Here is a 19,232-nt window from a genome sequence, read left to right on the forward strand (position 1 = left end):
ATTAATACCTACAGACAATCTTTCAGGGGCCCAGCATGGCTAGGTAGTTAAGGCACTCGATTCGTAATCCGAGGGTCACAGGTTCGAGTCACCGTCCCACCGAACATGTTCGCCCTTTCAGCCGTGGAGGCGCTATAAAGTAACGGTCAATCTCACTATTCATTGGTAAAATAGTAGCTCAAGCATTGGCGGTGGATCGTGATGACTAGCTGCTTTCACTCTAGTCTTACACGGCTAAATTAGGGAGGACTAGCGCAGATAGCTATCGTGTAGCTTCGCAGGAAATTCAGAAACAGACAAACAAACAGTACAATTATTAGGACATTGTTACAGCATTTTTAATTAGTGTCCTGCGGAATTTTATTCCACGTGTCTAAAATACACTTCTATTAAGTTTCTTTAGAAGTAACTTTTGCTTTTTCAAGTTTTTTTATCTATCAAATCCCATGTCTGCTTAAATGGTTTAAGATCGAGGCTCTGTGGGGATCATTCTACCATCTGAATCTCTCCAGCAGTTTCTTTCTTAGTTAAGTAATTTCTGCATTGGTTAGAAGAATGTTCGAGGTCATTATTTTCTTGGTTGTGGAATCCTTTATCAATCATACGCAAACTTCTGGGTATATCATGATGGATTAGCATCAGATGGTGCTTGTAAATATCTCCTGATGCTTCACAGAAGAAAAACAAAAACACCCACACCATCACACCTCCTCATGTATGCTTCATGGTAGATCGTATGCATTGAGGTAAGTATCTAATTTTTTTCTCCGCTGGACGCACAGCTAACTTACACTTTGAACCAAATATTTCAAATTTGGACTCATCTGTCCATTACACCCCTTACAATCATGCCGTTGAGCCACTGGGGTGTGGACGTATTGGACAATGATATATCCCATACAAGTTTTAAACTGATCGGTCCATAATTACTCAGAGTGACTGCATATTTGTGACTATTGAAAATAATAATAATAACAGAGCACGGTAAACAAAATTTGTCTTCCTTCTTTATGGAGGAAACAAAGAAAAATGTTTTTCGAATCCAAGACTGATATGAATTATTGGCTTATGTAGTGCCATCTATGGGCAATAAATTAAGTGAAGTTAAATTAAAATGGGTATTAGTGTATGTGATTTATTTCAGAACGTTTATACATTCTGTATATAACACCAAAGTATTCGAGATTATAAATGTATATAGAGGGCGTTTCTTAATTACTTATTTTCATTTACCAAAGCTGATATGCTTTACTAAATAATGGCTTTCTTACAAAAAAAAATATTTTTGTATAACCCTGACTTATAATCAATTAAAAACAACAACACTAAGCTTTAACAAAAGCAGAAATATGTTTGTTTTTGAACATCACACAAAGCGACACGAGAGCTATCTGCACTAGCCGTCTCTAATTTAACAGTGCAAGAGTAGAGGGAAAGCAGCTAGGCATCACCACCGATCGCAAACTACTTTTTTACAAGTGAATAGTAGAATTGATTGTGACATTATAACGCCCCTACGGCTGAAAGGACGAGCATATTTGATCAAATGTGAATTTAAATCCGCACCCTCAGATTACGAATCAAGCACCATAACCACCTAGCCATACCAACATGGAAGTATAAAAAATATATTATTTAATTGTTACCTTTAGAAATGTTTTTTTTTCTTGTATTTTGTCTATTTACAACCTCCCTAGTTTTTATATAATTTTGGTAAAACATTTCAGACTTCTACCTTCGTACCTGACTAAACGATTAATAATTTCTTGTATCTTCATCTAACAATCAGTTTTCGGGATTGTCTGATGGTTAAGGCACTCCGACTCGTTATCTGAGAGTCACGGGTTCGAATCCCCGTCACACCAAACATGCTTGCACTTTCAGCTGTAGGAGCGTTATAATGTTTTGGTGAATCCCACTATTCATTAGTAAAAGAGTAGCCCAAGAGTTGGCGGTGGATGGTGATGACTAGATGTCTTCCGTCTAGTCTTCCATTGCTAAATTAGAGACGGTTAGCGCAGATAGCCTTTGTGCGATATAACATAAAACCTCCTCTCGGAAGTTGTAAGTTCCCTATCTGAACAATGTTTTGTGGTTGAGTTTATCAATATTTTACGTGAGAAAAGGTTATCATATATCCTCCCAAAAAGCGATTGGTTTTCAATGATATCATATTAACTATGAAACTAAACAAATGTTGACATTTTCCTGTGTATCGCGAATTTATATTTGCTGTAATTGTTATGGTAAGCTGAGCACAAAGCTACACAATGGGCTACATGTACTCGGCTCACCACGGGTATCAAAACCTGGTTACTAACAGTACGAGTCCTCCGACATATCACTGTACCAGTGAGTGACATCAGCAAGAATGTACATTGCTCATCATGGATAACGAAACACCAATTCTAATCGCACCAATATATAAAAGTTTCATTTCCCCATGGGGTAACACGTTTGGAACATTTGTATATTGGTGTGATTAGAATTGGTGTTTCGTTGTCTGTAACGAGCATTGAACTTTCGTTTTGGTGTGGAACACATCATGTCGCCTCCATTTTGATATAGGATCAAAGATTTTTGGAACACCTCGCAGTTACTTAGAACAGCGTCAGGTGTGCAGTGAGTATGAAACGTGGAATCTTATCAAACTTTGAAAACTGACTGCTGGTTACATCCCCCCCCCTCAAAATGTGTTCTTCCATTTCTCCTGATTAATACCTATAATTTGCTAATGCATGCATAATAAAATATGCAGATTTTATACAATAAAAACAACAACGAATTTCTTAAGTTTATATAAAATGTGACAACTTATATCAAAATTACTACAGACGAGACTTAAATTACGTTATAAGGGGCATAAGCCATTTCTGATAAATGTGAAATTACACTTAAATACAAAAAATAAATCTACCACCATAAATTCCTTAAACTAGTTGTAAAGTTGAACACCAGTAAAAATATTGAAGCTCTTCAAGGTAAAATCATTTTATTTTATATAACTTAATATTTTTTGTAACTCTTTGAAATTTTTTTATGTAATGTTAAGCAGAAGTAATCAATTTCATTACGTAGAAGTAGGGTTAACCTTTGTGAACTAAAATGTTCAAAACGTTCACTCTCAGTCATTGTTAGTCAAGAATAACGAAAAAAACCTGACAAATGTTTCTTAAAAACCATTTTATTTCACACAAATAAAGAGACATACCAAAACAAAAATCTCACATTAAAAAATACATGTAGTGCCATCTATAAATGATACCACGTACTCGTAGATGAGTTCTGAATAAGCTTAGTTTTTTTTCTCTAAAACCAATTTTTATGAAACAGTTTATACGAATATGAAACACAAAAGTGATGCGTTATCCAATGGGCGGATGGTTGAGTTATCCACACCGTACAATTTAATACTTTATAGTTAAAATCCAGTTTTATTATTGTTACGAGTACAAACAGTTTGGCTAAATTTCTCAGCGTAGAAAATATTTAACAGTTACAAAACTTGACTTTTGATTAAAACGTAATTTTCATCAGTTTCTTCCCAGTTTTTAAAAAGTCGTAAATAAGTATACAATTCAAAGATTGTGTTTAATCACAACATCATGGACTCGCACAGAACGCTTATTTATTTAAGTTTCAAATTAAAAAACTCTCAAAACTTACTTTTGCTATTACGTTATAATCAAAACACCTCCTACAGATTACTCTAATAATTGCTATAAATCCCAGTGTGAATGTTACATTGTTGCAATAATGCACCGAATAAATCCAATAAATCCAATCACAGCCAAAAGCAAAGTTAACATAACAGTTGAAAGTTTCACAACCTATCATGTCTGCCGATAACACTTTGAAACATTGGTCATTTGAACAAAGTTAAATATAGACACAAGTTTGCGCTAAAGTTTTTCGAGTTTTCGCGGCTTTGATTTTACAATACAGTGATAATGGAAGATGAAATACAATGTATATGGTCGCGTATTCCATAACAATGTTATTTAAGCTACCTTATTTTTCGTACAGAGCTGGTTGATTATTCAAGTGACGAAATTAGCATTCTTTAAGCAAATCGAAATTGATGTTTCTGGTTACATTTTCAGTATCTTTTTAAATCAGTTTTCAAAACCTATTACGTTTCACAGAATTGTGGTACAGATTTAAACAGTAATGCTATTTAACGTTGTGAACAAAGAGGAATCGAATCCCGGATATAGACATTGTAAATTAGTAATATTTTGATCCACCAGGGAACAACGACAGCGAAAAATGTAATAAAATCTCTTTATTTCAGTTTAACAGCGTGCATGACGATATGACAGAGTTTTAATATGTTTGTATTCTACGTTAGGTTTTACCATGTTTAAATTGTGTACAATTTTTAATTTGGTCAACTTATGAGCTTACGTTGGTTGAGCTAAGCTCTAAATCTAAAGGCATATAACGCAAAAAAAACAACAACATAAAAACGGGTTTCGATACCTACGATTGATACAGCTCAGATAGCAAACTGGGTAGCTTTGTATTTTACATCTAATAACCAAAAGCTTTGCTTGACAGTTTTGAGCAATTATACATATATTCCTAATTGTGCAGACTGGTGGCGTCACCTTAGTTTGTGAGAATTTCATCCAGACTTTAAAGATGACAACAAAGTGTACAAACAACAGGCTTTCTACAGTTTTACTGGTTGGTTATTACGTAATGTTTTACCTACATGTAACAGCTAAGTCATTTATTCCAGTTTATGTTTCGACATTTGTTTAAATCTTAAAAAGGCGAACATCAAAATTCACGTATTTACATCTTTGCCGCATTAACCCTTAGTGGAAATGTCCTAGGTAGCAGGCACAAATTGATGATAGCCGCTGTTTAAGGATTAAAAACAGAAAAATACTATTGTATAGAGCCATTAAAAAAAACAAAAACTCTCCAAGTTCACAAAATGGGTTACGATCAACGTTGAACTTTCTGAATAAATATGTTTTGTTTTTTTTAATATCACATATTTTAACCCTATTTAAAACGTCGCGTAAAAATAAATTTCAATGACCATGAAATTAAAGGTACAAATGTCACGAAGAGTACGGTTGTCATAATGCCCGTTTTATCTTATAATCTAGTATAATATTTATCGTTTTTCGTGTCTATCTGACCAGTTAGCATTATTCTAAGAGTAAACAGATGAAATGTCTAAAAATATAGATGGCCAAATAGACTAGACAGCTATTCAAGACGGGTTGTTTATATATATATAATTAAGATATCAAAGTACGTCCACGCAATTTTCATATTTGTTTTCCAAGCTAGCGATAATACAGTCAAAAATACACTGATCTCAGCTTCAGAAAACAAAAATAAAACCGCAAAGTAATCATACATATAAATCAAATCGTCCTAACAAACCAGACCAATTAGCTAAAAATTACTCCAACAATAAAAAAAAAAATATACAAACATATTAGGTCACATTAAAACGTTACATTTTTACACGTGACAACAGTAGCACGCGCGAACAAAAATAGTTTAACACATTGTTTACGACAAAAAAACTACCAAAATGCAGAGTCGTTCACCTGTTATCCCTGAGATATTCCTATATAAAAAAAAAAGACAGTGAACACGGTCTGCAAACTCGCGTATTAACAACATTGAACAACATATGTGGTAAAAGGCAAATAAGTCACATAAATATACAACAGTATGATACTCCCTTGTAAAGGATCCTACACTAAACAGTAACATTAAAATGTAAGAAATGTATACAGGTTCAATATGGACACGATTTGATATAATTCAAGCTGGTCAAAAATATTATAGTTCAGGTTATGTGTCTGTCTGTCAGTGTATATATACACAAAACATTTACCTCTGTATGTATTCAACATCTAGGCTGAATATAAATATTATTTGACATTTGCTGTTCTTCCAGGTTCTTGTCTTTCATAGCAGCTAAAATGCCAACTTGGATCAGTTATTGACAAAACGTCCCACGCTTGAGGTGCTGCTATATTTACTAGTTGGTGTCATTTGTGGGAATAAAAGTACTCATAATAGAACATGAAAAAAAACCTAAATCGGTCTTAAGCATGAGGCTCGTGAACATGAGTGAAATTTAAGGTTTGATACATTCTCTGTTCCAGTGACTAACCACCAAACCGCAATATGTTTTTATTGTTTTTTTTCCAGCATGGTTTAACTTAATACTCATGGGAAATTAAAACAAAACAATACAGAGGTGCTGTTTCTATAAAGCTTTCTTTCTTTTAGGTAAAATAAAAGGCAGATAGACAGAAATAAAGAAATATTAAAAATACGTAGTTTGATAACAAAAAATCTAATGCGTTTTGCTCCAGTGTTTAATTTCCAGGTTCAAAGCACTAACTAACCTAATGTGCTGCCCTCTTGGCAAAATAAACCACAAAAGTAGCGACTCCAAGTCATAAATTAATTTATGTACATCAAACATTAAAAAAAAAAAATGATCGCTCTCGAACTTATGTTTTCGATGTAAAACTTTTCTTTTCAGTGTAGTAAATAATTATTAATAAATATTTTGACAACGTTTATTTAATTAGAAGAATATATGAGCTAACATTTATAATATTGAACTAAAAGCACGAAGCGTCAACATGAGCTTCTATCATGTTATAATCTACGAAAAAAAACAAACAGGTCTTGGCACGCTTTTAAAAATTATGATTCGTATCGATACAATGGGTTATCCTGGAAAATAGGTAAGTATTACATGTTGCGTTTCGGAAATATCTTACTTTGTTTTTCTAAACTGCACGATAAACACGAACGTTAGGTCCCAAAAAATCGAAAGCAATTACAGCACAGAGTATTCTAGGACGTTTTAGAGTTACCTTTTGATAGATTGTCACGATTATACGAAAAGGCACGAGGTGAATAGAACAGTAATGGATGGCCATCACATCTTTGGACTTTTGTGCGGCTGCGCAAAGAGAAGTCCTTGATACATCACGCCGTTTATTTCCATGCTTACCACAAGGGACTTGTCTGCCTGTGACCGTCCATCGACTGTAGAAACAAAGAAAAACAAATATTTTAGCCTAAAGAATATTTGACATTCATGAAATCGAAAGAACGTCGTCAAAGCTACTTTCACGTGTAATACACAATAACCATTTTGATGAAATCTGAGAAGCGAGGTTTAAAACAATCATAAAACTTCTCGTTCAATCTCGTTCGTGTGGCTAAATCAGGTGTTTCAAAAAAAACAAATTCGCGTTTTGAAACAAGAAAGCAAATACCCTATAACTTGGGGTGGAGGTCAAAATGCTTTCCAATGATATACACGTCTTGTAAACAACACTTATTTCATTACATGTCCTTTTGTACCAGGACCTATGTCAAAATATTCCAGAGAACTCCAAAAATAATTCATGTGTCGTATATGAAAAAAAAAAAAAAATCTGGAGAAAAATGTGTTTATAAAAAGAAAATAAAAAGCTTTGACCAATACCTCTACTTGTGATTTTGAAATGAGCACTGGGCAGCGTTGCACGTGCCCACAGAAGGTCATCATCAGAAAGAAATCGTTTCGCAGGAGGCGAACTGGTGACATCTTCCATCTTGTGCGTGAGGCTTTCTTTCGGTCGGATTGTGTGATGTGAATTTCGAGGCATTTGAAGATTCAGCGCCTCCTGTTGGGGAACCGTAAGTCGTGTGGAAGTCGTTACACCATTACCTTCGTCATCTTCTCCTACAAAGCACAGAATTGATGGATTATACTAAAAAAAAAAAACGAGAGCTAATATTTCTAAGTACAAAAGTTTCATAAATTTGAGTAGATTCTATCCACTACTGTCATACAAACTACACGATAAAAGCATAAATCACACATGGTTAAAGCATTCACATTTATTCACAACCAATTGTTTTGGATGTACTAATACATCACTATGTACCGTCTAATCAAAATATACGTTTCGTTTTTTTGGTTTGTAATATTTATATTAACAAACATTACAAATAATTTCTCCTAGTAACACTAATATTAGCTCCTGTTTATAAGGAAATTATCGGATATCTCTATTGTATATCTTATAGCTTCTTAAGACTAAAACTTTCACCAAAGCAAAATTTTAGATCCTCTACACTGTCTCGAGAAACCTCGAAAAGTTAGGGCATGGAAGACCTTCCTCATTCTGTTTTCAATTATGCAAGATCTCCCACCAGAAGAACTGATTAATAATATAATGTGTTGTCGAGTTTTTAGTTAATTATTAGTAATTCTGAAAAGAATCTTCACCAGTCTGCTCTACGTCATCGTGGAGATATAAAATGACGATTTGCACTTCTAGTTGAGTAAAATCAACCATCGTATTCAGACCAATGTGCGGTGGTTAGAGCTAATGCAGGTACACGTGCAATCTTATAAGAAACCCATGAATGAAGGTATGAGAGAATGGTTTGAATTTCGCGTAAAGATACACGAGGTCTACACCTGCGCTAGCCGTCCCTAATATAGCAGTGAAAACTAGAGGGAAGGCGGCGAGCACCATCACCCTCCGCCAACTCTTGGACTACTCTTTTACCAAATAATAGTGGGATTGACCGTAACATATAACGTCTCCACGGATGAAAGGGCGACCATGTTTTCTTTGTGTGTGTGCTTTCTTATAGCAAAGCCACATCGGACCATTTGCTGAGACCACCGAGGGGAATCGAACTCCTGATTTTAGCGTCGAAAATCCGTAGACTTACCGCTGTACTAGCGGGGGCTGTCTAATGTAACGGGGATTCGAACCTGCGACCCTCAGATTGCTAGTCGAGCGCCCTAACCACCTGGTGGTGATGAGCCCTAACTAAAAAGGTAACTTCATTAAGGACTTGATTTTTCGTCAAAGAGAAGCAACAGATTTCATTGGAATTTGAAACAAATAATTAATTAAAAAGTATCCATCGACTATTTCGTTAAACGAAGTGAAAATAAATCAGAAACCATGGAGGAGGGAAGGACTATTTATTAGGGTTACTATACACGCGCAACATCAGGCTCAGTGGCTAACCCCATCATAAAATAACACGAGGATGTCTTCCATCAGTGTACTCGATTTATTCCTCTCAAGAAGGAGTCCCGCAGTCGTGTCCTTCAAAAAAACAAAATCTGTCGTTGAGAAATTACAGAGCGTGACTTGTTTATTGACGTTTTATGGTGTTAGAAATTCTTGGAATCCCCGGCTTTAACACTAACTTCGTAGTCCAGCGGCGTAATAGCTGTGGCAATGTGTTGACCTTCTTTGAAGAATTTACTTTGTAAATTGAAAAGCTTAAAACAGTGTCCTTGAATAATTATAACGTCCTTGTTTGGCTTATTGTTTCAGCGCAATTGACAAACACGAAAAGATTTTTTTCACGACGTCTTCTGACTTATAAGTGATTGGTGATTAGGTGTTTGTTAATTTATTTTATTTTGAATTTCGCGCAAAGCTACTCGAGGGCCATCTGCGCTAGCCGTCCCTAATTTAGCAGGGTAAGACTAGAGGGAAAGCAGCTAACCATCACCACCCACCGCCAACTCCTGGGCTACTCTTTTACCAACGAATAGTGGAAGTGACCATCACATTATAACGCCCCCACGGCTGGGAGGGTGCGAATGTTTGGCGCGACCGGGATTCGAACCCACGACCCTCAGATTACGAGTCGAATCCCTTACCCAGGTGGTTATCTGGCCATGCCAGGCCCAGGTGATAAGGTACTTTGAGGTATGGTACAGACAGCTCCATGTGCACCATTAATTAGGAAAACGCCAACATTTTTTTACTTGTTCATCTACGTGCGGTTCATGTAAATGCCAAGCGTAAATTTAACTTGAAACATGGTTTGCAGCGCTTCTACACACACACACACACAAATCGTTTTTAAAGCGCCATAATACTTCCATTTTTCTTACTGTTATTATTTGGCATAAACCGCGAACAAATATATCAAACCTTAAATGTGAAGCTTTCCTTGAAAATTAGTTGGTGAATAGTTAGTTTACGGATTAAATTGTGATACAAATTTATCTTACTTAAAGTTTATTATCTTTCTTGTCTGTTATGCACAAAAAATATACAATGGGCTATTATCTATCTCACCGCTGCTATCGAAATCCGATTTCTAGCATTTTATGTCCTCAAACTTACCGCCGATCGTTATTGGAACATTTCCTTGAACTACAATATGTCTGAAAAACGTATATTATTATGGGCTGTTTAGTAAGACTATTTAGAATATTGTGCGCAAAACTATAAAAAAGGCTATCTGCGCATAGCAGTCTGTAATTACAAACTGACAGACAAAAGCAAAACAAAAACTAGTCAATAACACCCATCGCAAACTTTTGAGCTACTGTTGTCAGACCGAATAGTGGAATTTCTGCACACATCACTTTAACAGAGCACCCACAGCCCCAAGTAAGGAACGTGTTTTTACAGCAATAGGCTGCGAATCTTGGATTCTCGGGTTCACAGTCGGAGCACATTAACTATTAGATCAAGCTTGGCTCTGTTTATCAGGAATAACTAGCGACGTGTAAACTGCAAGATAGAAATAATGCTGATTCACGCTTTCACACCTGCTGTTCCATTCAGGCTCGTGTCCAATATCTTCTTTCGTGGAAACGTATGAAACACCGTTTCAATATACATAAAACTACAAACTAAATGGGCATATAATTTGAAACGATATGTTTCATCAAAAGGAAACATGCTATCCCTAACCATTTGGAAAAGAGATGTACCTCAACAACAAAAGTTTGGTTGGCAAAAGGATCAGTGATTGGACTATTAATGTAGACATATTTACAGTTATCTGCCTTCGATTTGCGCCACTTTTTTTTTCGACTCGTTTTCAACAGAACATCGTAAAACCACTGAGAACACACGTTCAGACGAAAAAACGTATACCACTACCTCATAGCATTGAGCTTCGAAACCTTTAATGTTAATTATTAAAGTTCAGCTTTAATAATAATATTATTCTTTCAACTAATTCTTTTTGTCATTCATAACGAACATCAATTGCACAACCACAATCGGCTATCTCCAGTGGATACTGAGGGAATCGAACACCTAGTTTTAGCCTTGCAAATCCGAAGATATCGTCTCCTATTATATGAAAATGTAAGGGTTCGACGATTATTTAACCATTTCATGTTACACTTGACACATTCTTGTTGTATTTTAATAACAAAAATGTCTCCTGCCATATGAAAATGTGAGGATTCTACGATTATTTAACCATTTCATGTTACACTGGACACATTCTTGTTGTATTTTAATAACAAAAATGTCTCCTGCCATATGAAAATGTGAGGATTCTACGATTATTTAACCATTTCATGTTACACTGGACACATTCTTGTTGTATTTTAATAACAAAAATCTCTCCTGCCATATGAAAATGTAAGGGTTCTACGATTATTTAACCATTTCATGTTACACTTGACACATTCTTGTTGTATTTTAATAACAAAAATCTCTCCTACCATATGAAAATGTGAGGGTTCTACGATTATTTAACCATTTCATGTTACACTGGACACATTCTTGTTGTATTTTAATAACAAAAATGTCTTCCACCATATGAAAATGTGAGGGTTCTACGATTATTTAACCATTTCATGTTACACTTGACACATTCTTGTTGTATTTTAATAACAAAAATGTCTCCTACCATATGAAAATGTGAGGGTTCTACGATTATTTAACCATTTCATGTTACACTTGACACATTCTTGTTGTATTTTAATAACAAAAATGTCTCCTGCCATATGAAAATGTGAGGGTTCTACGATTATTTAACCATTTCATGTTACACTTGACACATTCTTGTTGTATTTTAATAACAAAAACGTCTTCCACCATATGAAAATGTGAGGGTTCTACGACTATTTAACCATTTCATGTTACACTTGACACATTCTTGTTGTATTTTAATAACAAAAATGTCTCCTACCATATGAAAATGTGGGGGTTCTACGATTATTTAACCATTTCATGTTACACTTGACACATTCTTGTTGTATTTTAATAACAAAAATGTCTTCCACCATATGAAAATGTGGGGTTCTACGATTATTTAATACTTTTATTTTACACATCACACGTTCCTCTTGTGTTCTACGAAACAATAATATCTTTCGTTATGAAAAAAAATGAGGGTTGGCTAAAAATCGGGTTTCAAAGTACGCAGCACGAACGGCCCATCATGTAACTTTCAGCTCAACAAGTAACAAAACGAAATGATTGAACCGTTCTGACACACCAATTCTGGATCACATTTCACTAAGCAAAAATGACCGTACCTGATGACAGTCCGTGGACTGTGCCATACCCGTTGACTTGTCTACACACTAGATCAAGAGGAGATGCGAGGTGCACTGGATTCGGTTGCAGATGTTGAGGGTGAGCGTTTCGTGCACCACTAACCAGTTCGGCGAACTGGGTGTAGCTGGAGCGTCGGCCCTCTCTTCTGTTGCCATCAATAGCTGCCTGCAGCTCCTCTGGCGTGCTCAGTCCTTCCTTCTCACACTCGTACGGATACAAATATTTCATGTACCTTTTGGGCAATTTAAAAAGCGAGAGAAACCATCGAATTATAAAAGCAAAAAACAAATAAATAATTTTTATTTTCTTACATCATTCATCGGTAGGCCCGGCATGGCCAAGTGTGTAAATTAGTTCGACTTGTAATCCGAGGGTCGCGGGTTCGAATCCCGGTCGCACCAAACATGCCCGCCCTTTCAGCCGTGGGGGCGTTATAATGTTACGGTCAATCCCACTATTCGTTGGTAAAAGAGTAGCCCAAGAGTTGGCGGTTGGTGGTGATGACTAGCTGACTTCCCTCTAGTCTTACACTGCTAAATTAGGGATGGCTAGCGCAGATAGCCCTCGAGTAGCTTTGCGCGAAATTCAAAATACAAAATACAGTCCAGCTATACCAGGTGTTCATCTCCAGGGTAACAGTTGTAAATAGGTTGTTATGTAAAGTTAATGGTGTAAAGTTTAATAAGTACAATGAATCATTGTTGAAAAACATCGAGTCATTCGTTTTTGTTTTGTTATTTTAACTTTAGACTTACTGTTCATACTCTCTTATTGTCGCTGTAACAACAGAAATGTAACTGTTGCAGATATACATACAATGCTGCCTGTGAGCTTCCGAAGTGCGGAACGCGATTTTGCAAGAACGGGGAGGTGCGAACCATAGCTCTTCGAATTCACAGGCCAGCATGATAACCACTACGCCATGACCAACAGCAAAGAAATATTATTTTTGATTACTGCTTTAATTATAAATATTTGCATCCTCTCAACTTATAGCAACAAAACATGTATTTAGAAATATTCTATGAAATAGCACATATATAGTATTCAGTTATCTCTCTTCATCTGTCTCAGATTCTTCGTAATATAATGAAGCATCTAATGGAGTAAAACACACCAAGACATCTCTCAGAAATTATTCAAGTTCTCTTTTTTACGTTCTTGTCTTCGCAGGTATCAAAACTAACCACCGATAGCACACACAGTTGATATGTACCTAACGAAAGTTGACTTAAACCCAAGTTTTAAATAAATCTGTATATGCGCTAAAGGGTTCTGTAAAAATGACTTATTTTAAAATGATAAAAAAAGGCCTTTTGTGAGAGAAAATAATAAAACTGGTTCATTTATATAAATAATTCATTTTTTAGGTTAAGCTTTTTCAACAGAAGGTACTACGCGTAGAAATAAGGACTGAGAAATCAGTGTGGGTTAACACATCCCAAAGTCTCAATCTAATTAGCAATAATTACGATCGTAAAGTAAGTCACAATCTCTGAAAAAATGGCCTAATTAAGAAGTGATTTTCTTATAATTTTAGAGCCAAGAAAAAAAAACTAGCTATGCAAATGACTTTCATTTGTGTTGCTAATCCTTCTACTTTAGTTTTTCTAAAGGTATCATAACACACACATCTTCATAACTAGACAACTAGAAACCGAAAGTAAAAAAAACCTTTAATAAGTAAAGGGAAGATTTGGTTGGCTGTTAAGCGTAGCAGTTACTGACTATTAATTATGAACCTGAGACGACGGAACAACAACGGTCCTGTGTATTATCCTTTATGAAACACTTTCCATCTTTATACAAATTGTGGTAGCCATTTTGAATCATCCAATACTGATTTTTTTCACCCGTTGCTGGTAATTCATGGGATGTGACGTAACCTTTTTCTCTTAAAGTTTTCGTCTGTGCGAAAGTTACTATTTTACTCATTTTCTGTTTTTAAGTTCGAAATAAAACGCTTCCAAGCATCTCTGGTTTCAGTTCCACTTTGTTGTTAAGAGTGGGTAAGTCATCGACTATTTTTATCGGTCTGAAGTTCCGCCAGAGGGCTATAATCGAATTCTAGAAAGTTCAGCCAGCTCTGAGCTCTTTCACACAGTTCTAAAGGAAGTAACAAGATCATTAGAGCATATGCTGGGATTCCTAATTTGCCCCTGAAGAAAAAAAGCCCACCTTTCGAAGGACTCGGGCTATAGGGTTTTTATTCATTTTTATCCAAACTATGTCGGTCGGAAGTCCCGGCAGGGGGCTATAATCGAATTCTAGCAAATTTACACAGTTCTAAAGGAAGTAACCAGATAATTAGAACATAAACTGTAAATAAAATGTGAGGGAGAAGATTTATTCCTAAAATACATGAAGCTGGAATAGAAGACGCATGAAAGCCAACGGATGCAATCCTTTCTAAATACAGGATAAAGGATAAAAAATCTACATTTGGTGTATCTGGTATTACACGGTTGCCCCATCCTACCATACAAAATTAGTTACAAAAAAGAAAGTTGTCTGAACTGTCCAGCACTGTGAGTTATAGATACCATCAGGAGAAATAGTCAAATTATAAAACTAGCAGGTTGCCAGAAGGGTATTCTGCTAGAAATATATGGCTACTAATGTTGTTTCTCACTAAGTCTCACTCCTGTGTTATATATTAAGGGTGGTTCAAATAGTAGTCGTGTTAGAAGAGAACAATAAGTCTTTTCAGTTTTTCATCTGTTTCTGATTACTGTACTAATCAAACGAAAACTGTGAACAACATGGTACAAAGACCGTCAAACAACCCTCAGAGTTTTAGTGTTATAAATCAATACATGTATTGTTTAAACAGGAGAGATTTAAGTGCCGGACAGATAACTGTCGGACCACACTTTCTTCATGTGCTTTCTGGAGGGAAAACGTCTAACAAATGAGATAACAATGTTAGCATTTTCCAGATAAAAAACGTCACTCATAAATTTGCCGAACCAGCGTAAGTGAGATCTCGTCGAGGTTCGTTTCAGTTACGAATCAACACGAGAGTTTGACAGTCTTGGTGGGGTCTAAACCAATCATAACATAACAGGAGGGTGCTGAGTTATGTTTCGCGCAAAGCTACACGAGAGCTATCTGCGCTAGCCGTCCCTATTTTAGCAGTACAAGACTAGAGGGAAGGTACCTAGTCATCGCCACCCACCAGCAACTCTTGGGGCTACTCTTTTAACAATGAATACCACATTATAACGCCCCCACGGCTGAAAGAGCGAGCATGTTTGGTGTGACGGGGATTCAAACCCGCGACTCTAGGATAACGAGTCGAGTGCCTTAACGACCTGGCCACGCCGGGCCTATCGTAACGTTCAATAGGAATATTGTTTATAGTTCAGCAGAAAGGTGCATGATGAACAATCTGTGCTGTGCCCATTGCGGGTATCGAAACCCGGTCTATAGCGTTATAAGTCCATACGCTTACCATTGTACTACTGAGAAACAAGGTAGGAATATAAGCAAAATAACAATAATTTATCGCAATAAACCATACAGTTTTTTTTTTTATCATAGAACACAACAACATTAATGGGCCCTAAAATGTGCCTGGTCCTTACAGAGTTAAAAATGACCTGATTCTAAATGAACCAGTTGAGAACCAAGTCACCAGTATATAACTCTACTTATCGTAGTGGTCTTTCACTGTCACAGTCCAGAGAAGTCCACAGCATTAAATAGTCGGTTAGTTGTAAATAGATCTAATCCACATAACGTACTGTTCACCGCGGGCATCGAAACCCGAATTTTAACGTCGTAAGTCTGCAGAATTACCACTGAACCACTGGTCAGAAATCTGTATACAAGTTTTGTAAAACTTGTTAAACATGTTGGAAAATCTAACCAGAAAATTCGTGTTGCTCTTTTGAAACCTATCCAAGCTTTCGAAGAAACACCTTAGTCGTGTGATTATTAACTGTGTTGAGCTAAAACTATAACATCTGTGTTAAGGCACTTTCACGTGCTATGCAAGTTTATGACCATATGGTTATTTGTATTGATTACGTTATGGACTGTCATAATTACTAAAGCTGTGTAATACTTTGACAGTGTATTATATTCAATGCATTGATATCAATGTATATAAATGTATCTTGGTTAAAAATTGTGTAATGCCAGTTTTTAATTCTCTGAGGAGGGAGGTGTAGTGGATTTTCTGTCTTTTATTTATTTTAATATCTGCGTTGGTTTCAGATTAATATATATTTAGAAATGCATGTAACATAGTGTTAAATATTTATTGCGATACTCCAACCTATTCTCTAAATTTGTAGAAGATTCTCGAACGTAAGAATCAACAATGTGTAGGTAAAATATTGTTGCCAACTGAACTTTCGAGAATCTCGCCTACAGTTTATAAATCGACTTACCAAAAGGCAGTTTCATATTGTTGGTTTACTACGGTTAGTATACTATAAATCTCGGAAGCTATATCTGTGATAAACGCTTATTAATCGGAAAACTACAGATATTTGACCAGGAACCTGTGCAGATTTCGAACATTACATTACAAACAGTTTAACTTCGGGCGTCAGTATTTCTATAAAGACATCAGATAAAAAGGTAAAAAAAGCTCACGTGTGAAGAAGCCATCTGTATCAACACAGAATTAATTCCGTCAACGTGAACCGTCGATAAGATATCCAATTCCAGACCAGATAAAAAAAAATACTGATTTTTCAAAGTTTGAAAACTTTTGTATATAAATCATTATTTGTGCTAACTTTATTATACTGAAACATATCTGGATTGAGAAAGAAATCTCTGTGCACCAATCTTGTTGGCAAATATCATAAATATCCATGAAGTTAAAAGAATAAGTTTCCATCACATTAGGCCCGACATGGCCAAGTGCGTTAAGGCGTTCGACTCGTAATCTGAGGGTCGCACCAAACATGCTCGCCCTCCCAGCCGCCGTAGAGGCGTTATAATGTTATAGTCAATCCCACTATTCGTTGGTAAAAGAATAGCCCAAGAGTTGGCGGTGGGTGGTGATGACTTGCTGCCTTCTCTCTAGTCTTATACTGGAAAATTAGGGACGGCTAGCGCGGATAGCCCTCGAGTAGCTTTGCGCGAAATTAAAACAAACAAACTATCACATTGTTCATCTTAATCAAAAGAGATAAGAAACTGAGAGATAAGAATATATTTAATGTTTGGAAGATTAAATAAAACTAAGTGACTCCTCGAATTAAAAGCATTATTATAGTCTTAAGCTTCAACCAGACTTCCGATTACTTAAACCAACTTTGGATATTACATTAGAGATGTATGGTCCAGCCACCTTATAAAAATAAAAGTTAACACTTTAATTGCATCAAAACATATCTTAAATGTACATGAACGTGACAGCAAGAAATTTCAGACATTTAAAACCTTTAGGCCTACAAAGAAAAAAATGCTAAAGTGTTTGTGTCAGAGCACAGCTGTAAAATGGACAACTGATGTTATGTACGACGCGGGTATCGAACCACCATGATTTCTAGCATAACAAGGCCTCTCTTCTCCCACCAAAGTTACCAGCAAGCCATTGTAGTTTGGGGTGGTTTTGTAATAACAACCTAAATTAAATGGAACAAAACAAGGTACCAATGCACACGAGCTTAACAGAAAGTTGAACAGAAAGGTAAAAAAAAATAGTTTGCTTTATAAGAGTACTTATTTTAAAATGTAGCTAAATTCAAACCTACATGTCTATCATCAGCCACAGTAGTGGTTCATAATAGAGATTGTTCTTTATTATTACTTAATATTGTTCAAAAATTAATAATCTTATTGATATCCATTACAGGACTTTTGCTTAGATATATATTATTCATTAAGTCTTAACACTATTTCAACCTAAGTGCTGAAGAACCTAATAGAAATAGCACGCATGCGCATTTTATGCTAAAGAATCTAATAGAAATAGCACGCATGCGCATTTTATGCTAAAGAATCTAATAGAAATAGCACGCATGCGCATTTTATGCTAAAGAATCTGATAGAAATAGCACGCATGCGCATTCTATTTCAATTATCCAGTTGTGGATTTTCTGCCTTCATACGTACAGCAAATAAAAGCAAGGAAAGAAAATTCAATTTACGTTGCTACTTACAGATAGGAAACGTGCTGTGAACCCTATGCATGACAATATGTAAACACGTTTCTACAGTGTAAAAAGCTATTGGGTGAGTCATATCCTAGCGACGTCATTATAACCCCTGGGTTTTTTTTTTCCGTCTTCTTTGTAATCAAATTAGAATTTTCAACAACGTAGGGCAGCAGACTCACAATATACTGAGAATTATGGGACACTTCAGTTAGTAATTCTTCATTACTGTGTGTTATTATGCTATGATGAGTCATTTTTGTGACGTCATTAATCCGGTCGTGATCTTTAATATCCCAATAAATTTTATGATTCATAATACAAACACAAAGCCTACTATTTAATATATTCATCTCTCAGTCTTTTGATATGGTTACTTTTCCTTTGTAAGTTTTTATTTGACAATATAAATTTCCATAATATGACGTTTACATATCATATTCTTCTTTGCAATCAATAAAACACGTGTTTTCTTAAAGCAAAGGCGTATCGGATATTTGCTGTGTCCACCGAGGAAATTCGAGCCCCTCATTTTAGCGTCGTAAGTCTTAAAACTTACTGCTTGGAGACAAACCACTGAAGAACTAAGTCTAGAATTAATAAACATCGCATCTTAAAACTAGTTTTTTTTCATTTTTAACTTACGAAACAATATTTGAATTTACCAGGAATCTTGAAGCAGCATATTTTCATAAATATATCAGAGTAACAGCTGTGAAAAACGTCCATAAAACTCGGTACTTTCTTTATAAAGTTTTATGGTACTTACGAA

At 35.7% G+C, this 19,232-nt stretch overlaps 1 protein-coding gene across 1 annotated transcript in view; it reads right to left on the reverse strand.

Moving 5' to 3' along the window:
- Window positions 1–6,888: 6,888 nt before the first annotated feature.
- LOC143222434 (AT-rich interactive domain-containing protein 3C-like) overlaps window positions 6,889–19,232 on the reverse strand; it is a 103,254-nt gene continuing 90,910 nt past the window's right edge. The window contains exons 6-8 of the mRNA XM_076448953.1: window positions 12,320–12,573; window positions 7,490–7,729; window positions 6,889–7,044 (exon numbers count right to left, since the gene is read on the reverse strand). Coding sequence (XP_076305068.1) covers window positions 6,935–7,044; window positions 7,490–7,729; window positions 12,320–12,573 — 604 coding nt within the window. The 3' untranslated portion in view covers window positions 6,889–6,934. The remainder of the gene's footprint in view (window positions 7,045–7,489; window positions 7,730–12,319; window positions 12,574–19,232) is intronic.

The sequence above is a fragment of the Tachypleus tridentatus genome, chromosome 8 (assembly GCF_004210375.1).
Source record: "Tachypleus tridentatus isolate NWPU-2018 chromosome 8, ASM421037v1, whole genome shotgun sequence".
NCBI classification, from domain to species: Eukaryota; Metazoa; Arthropoda; class Merostomata; order Xiphosura; family Limulidae; genus Tachypleus; species Tachypleus tridentatus.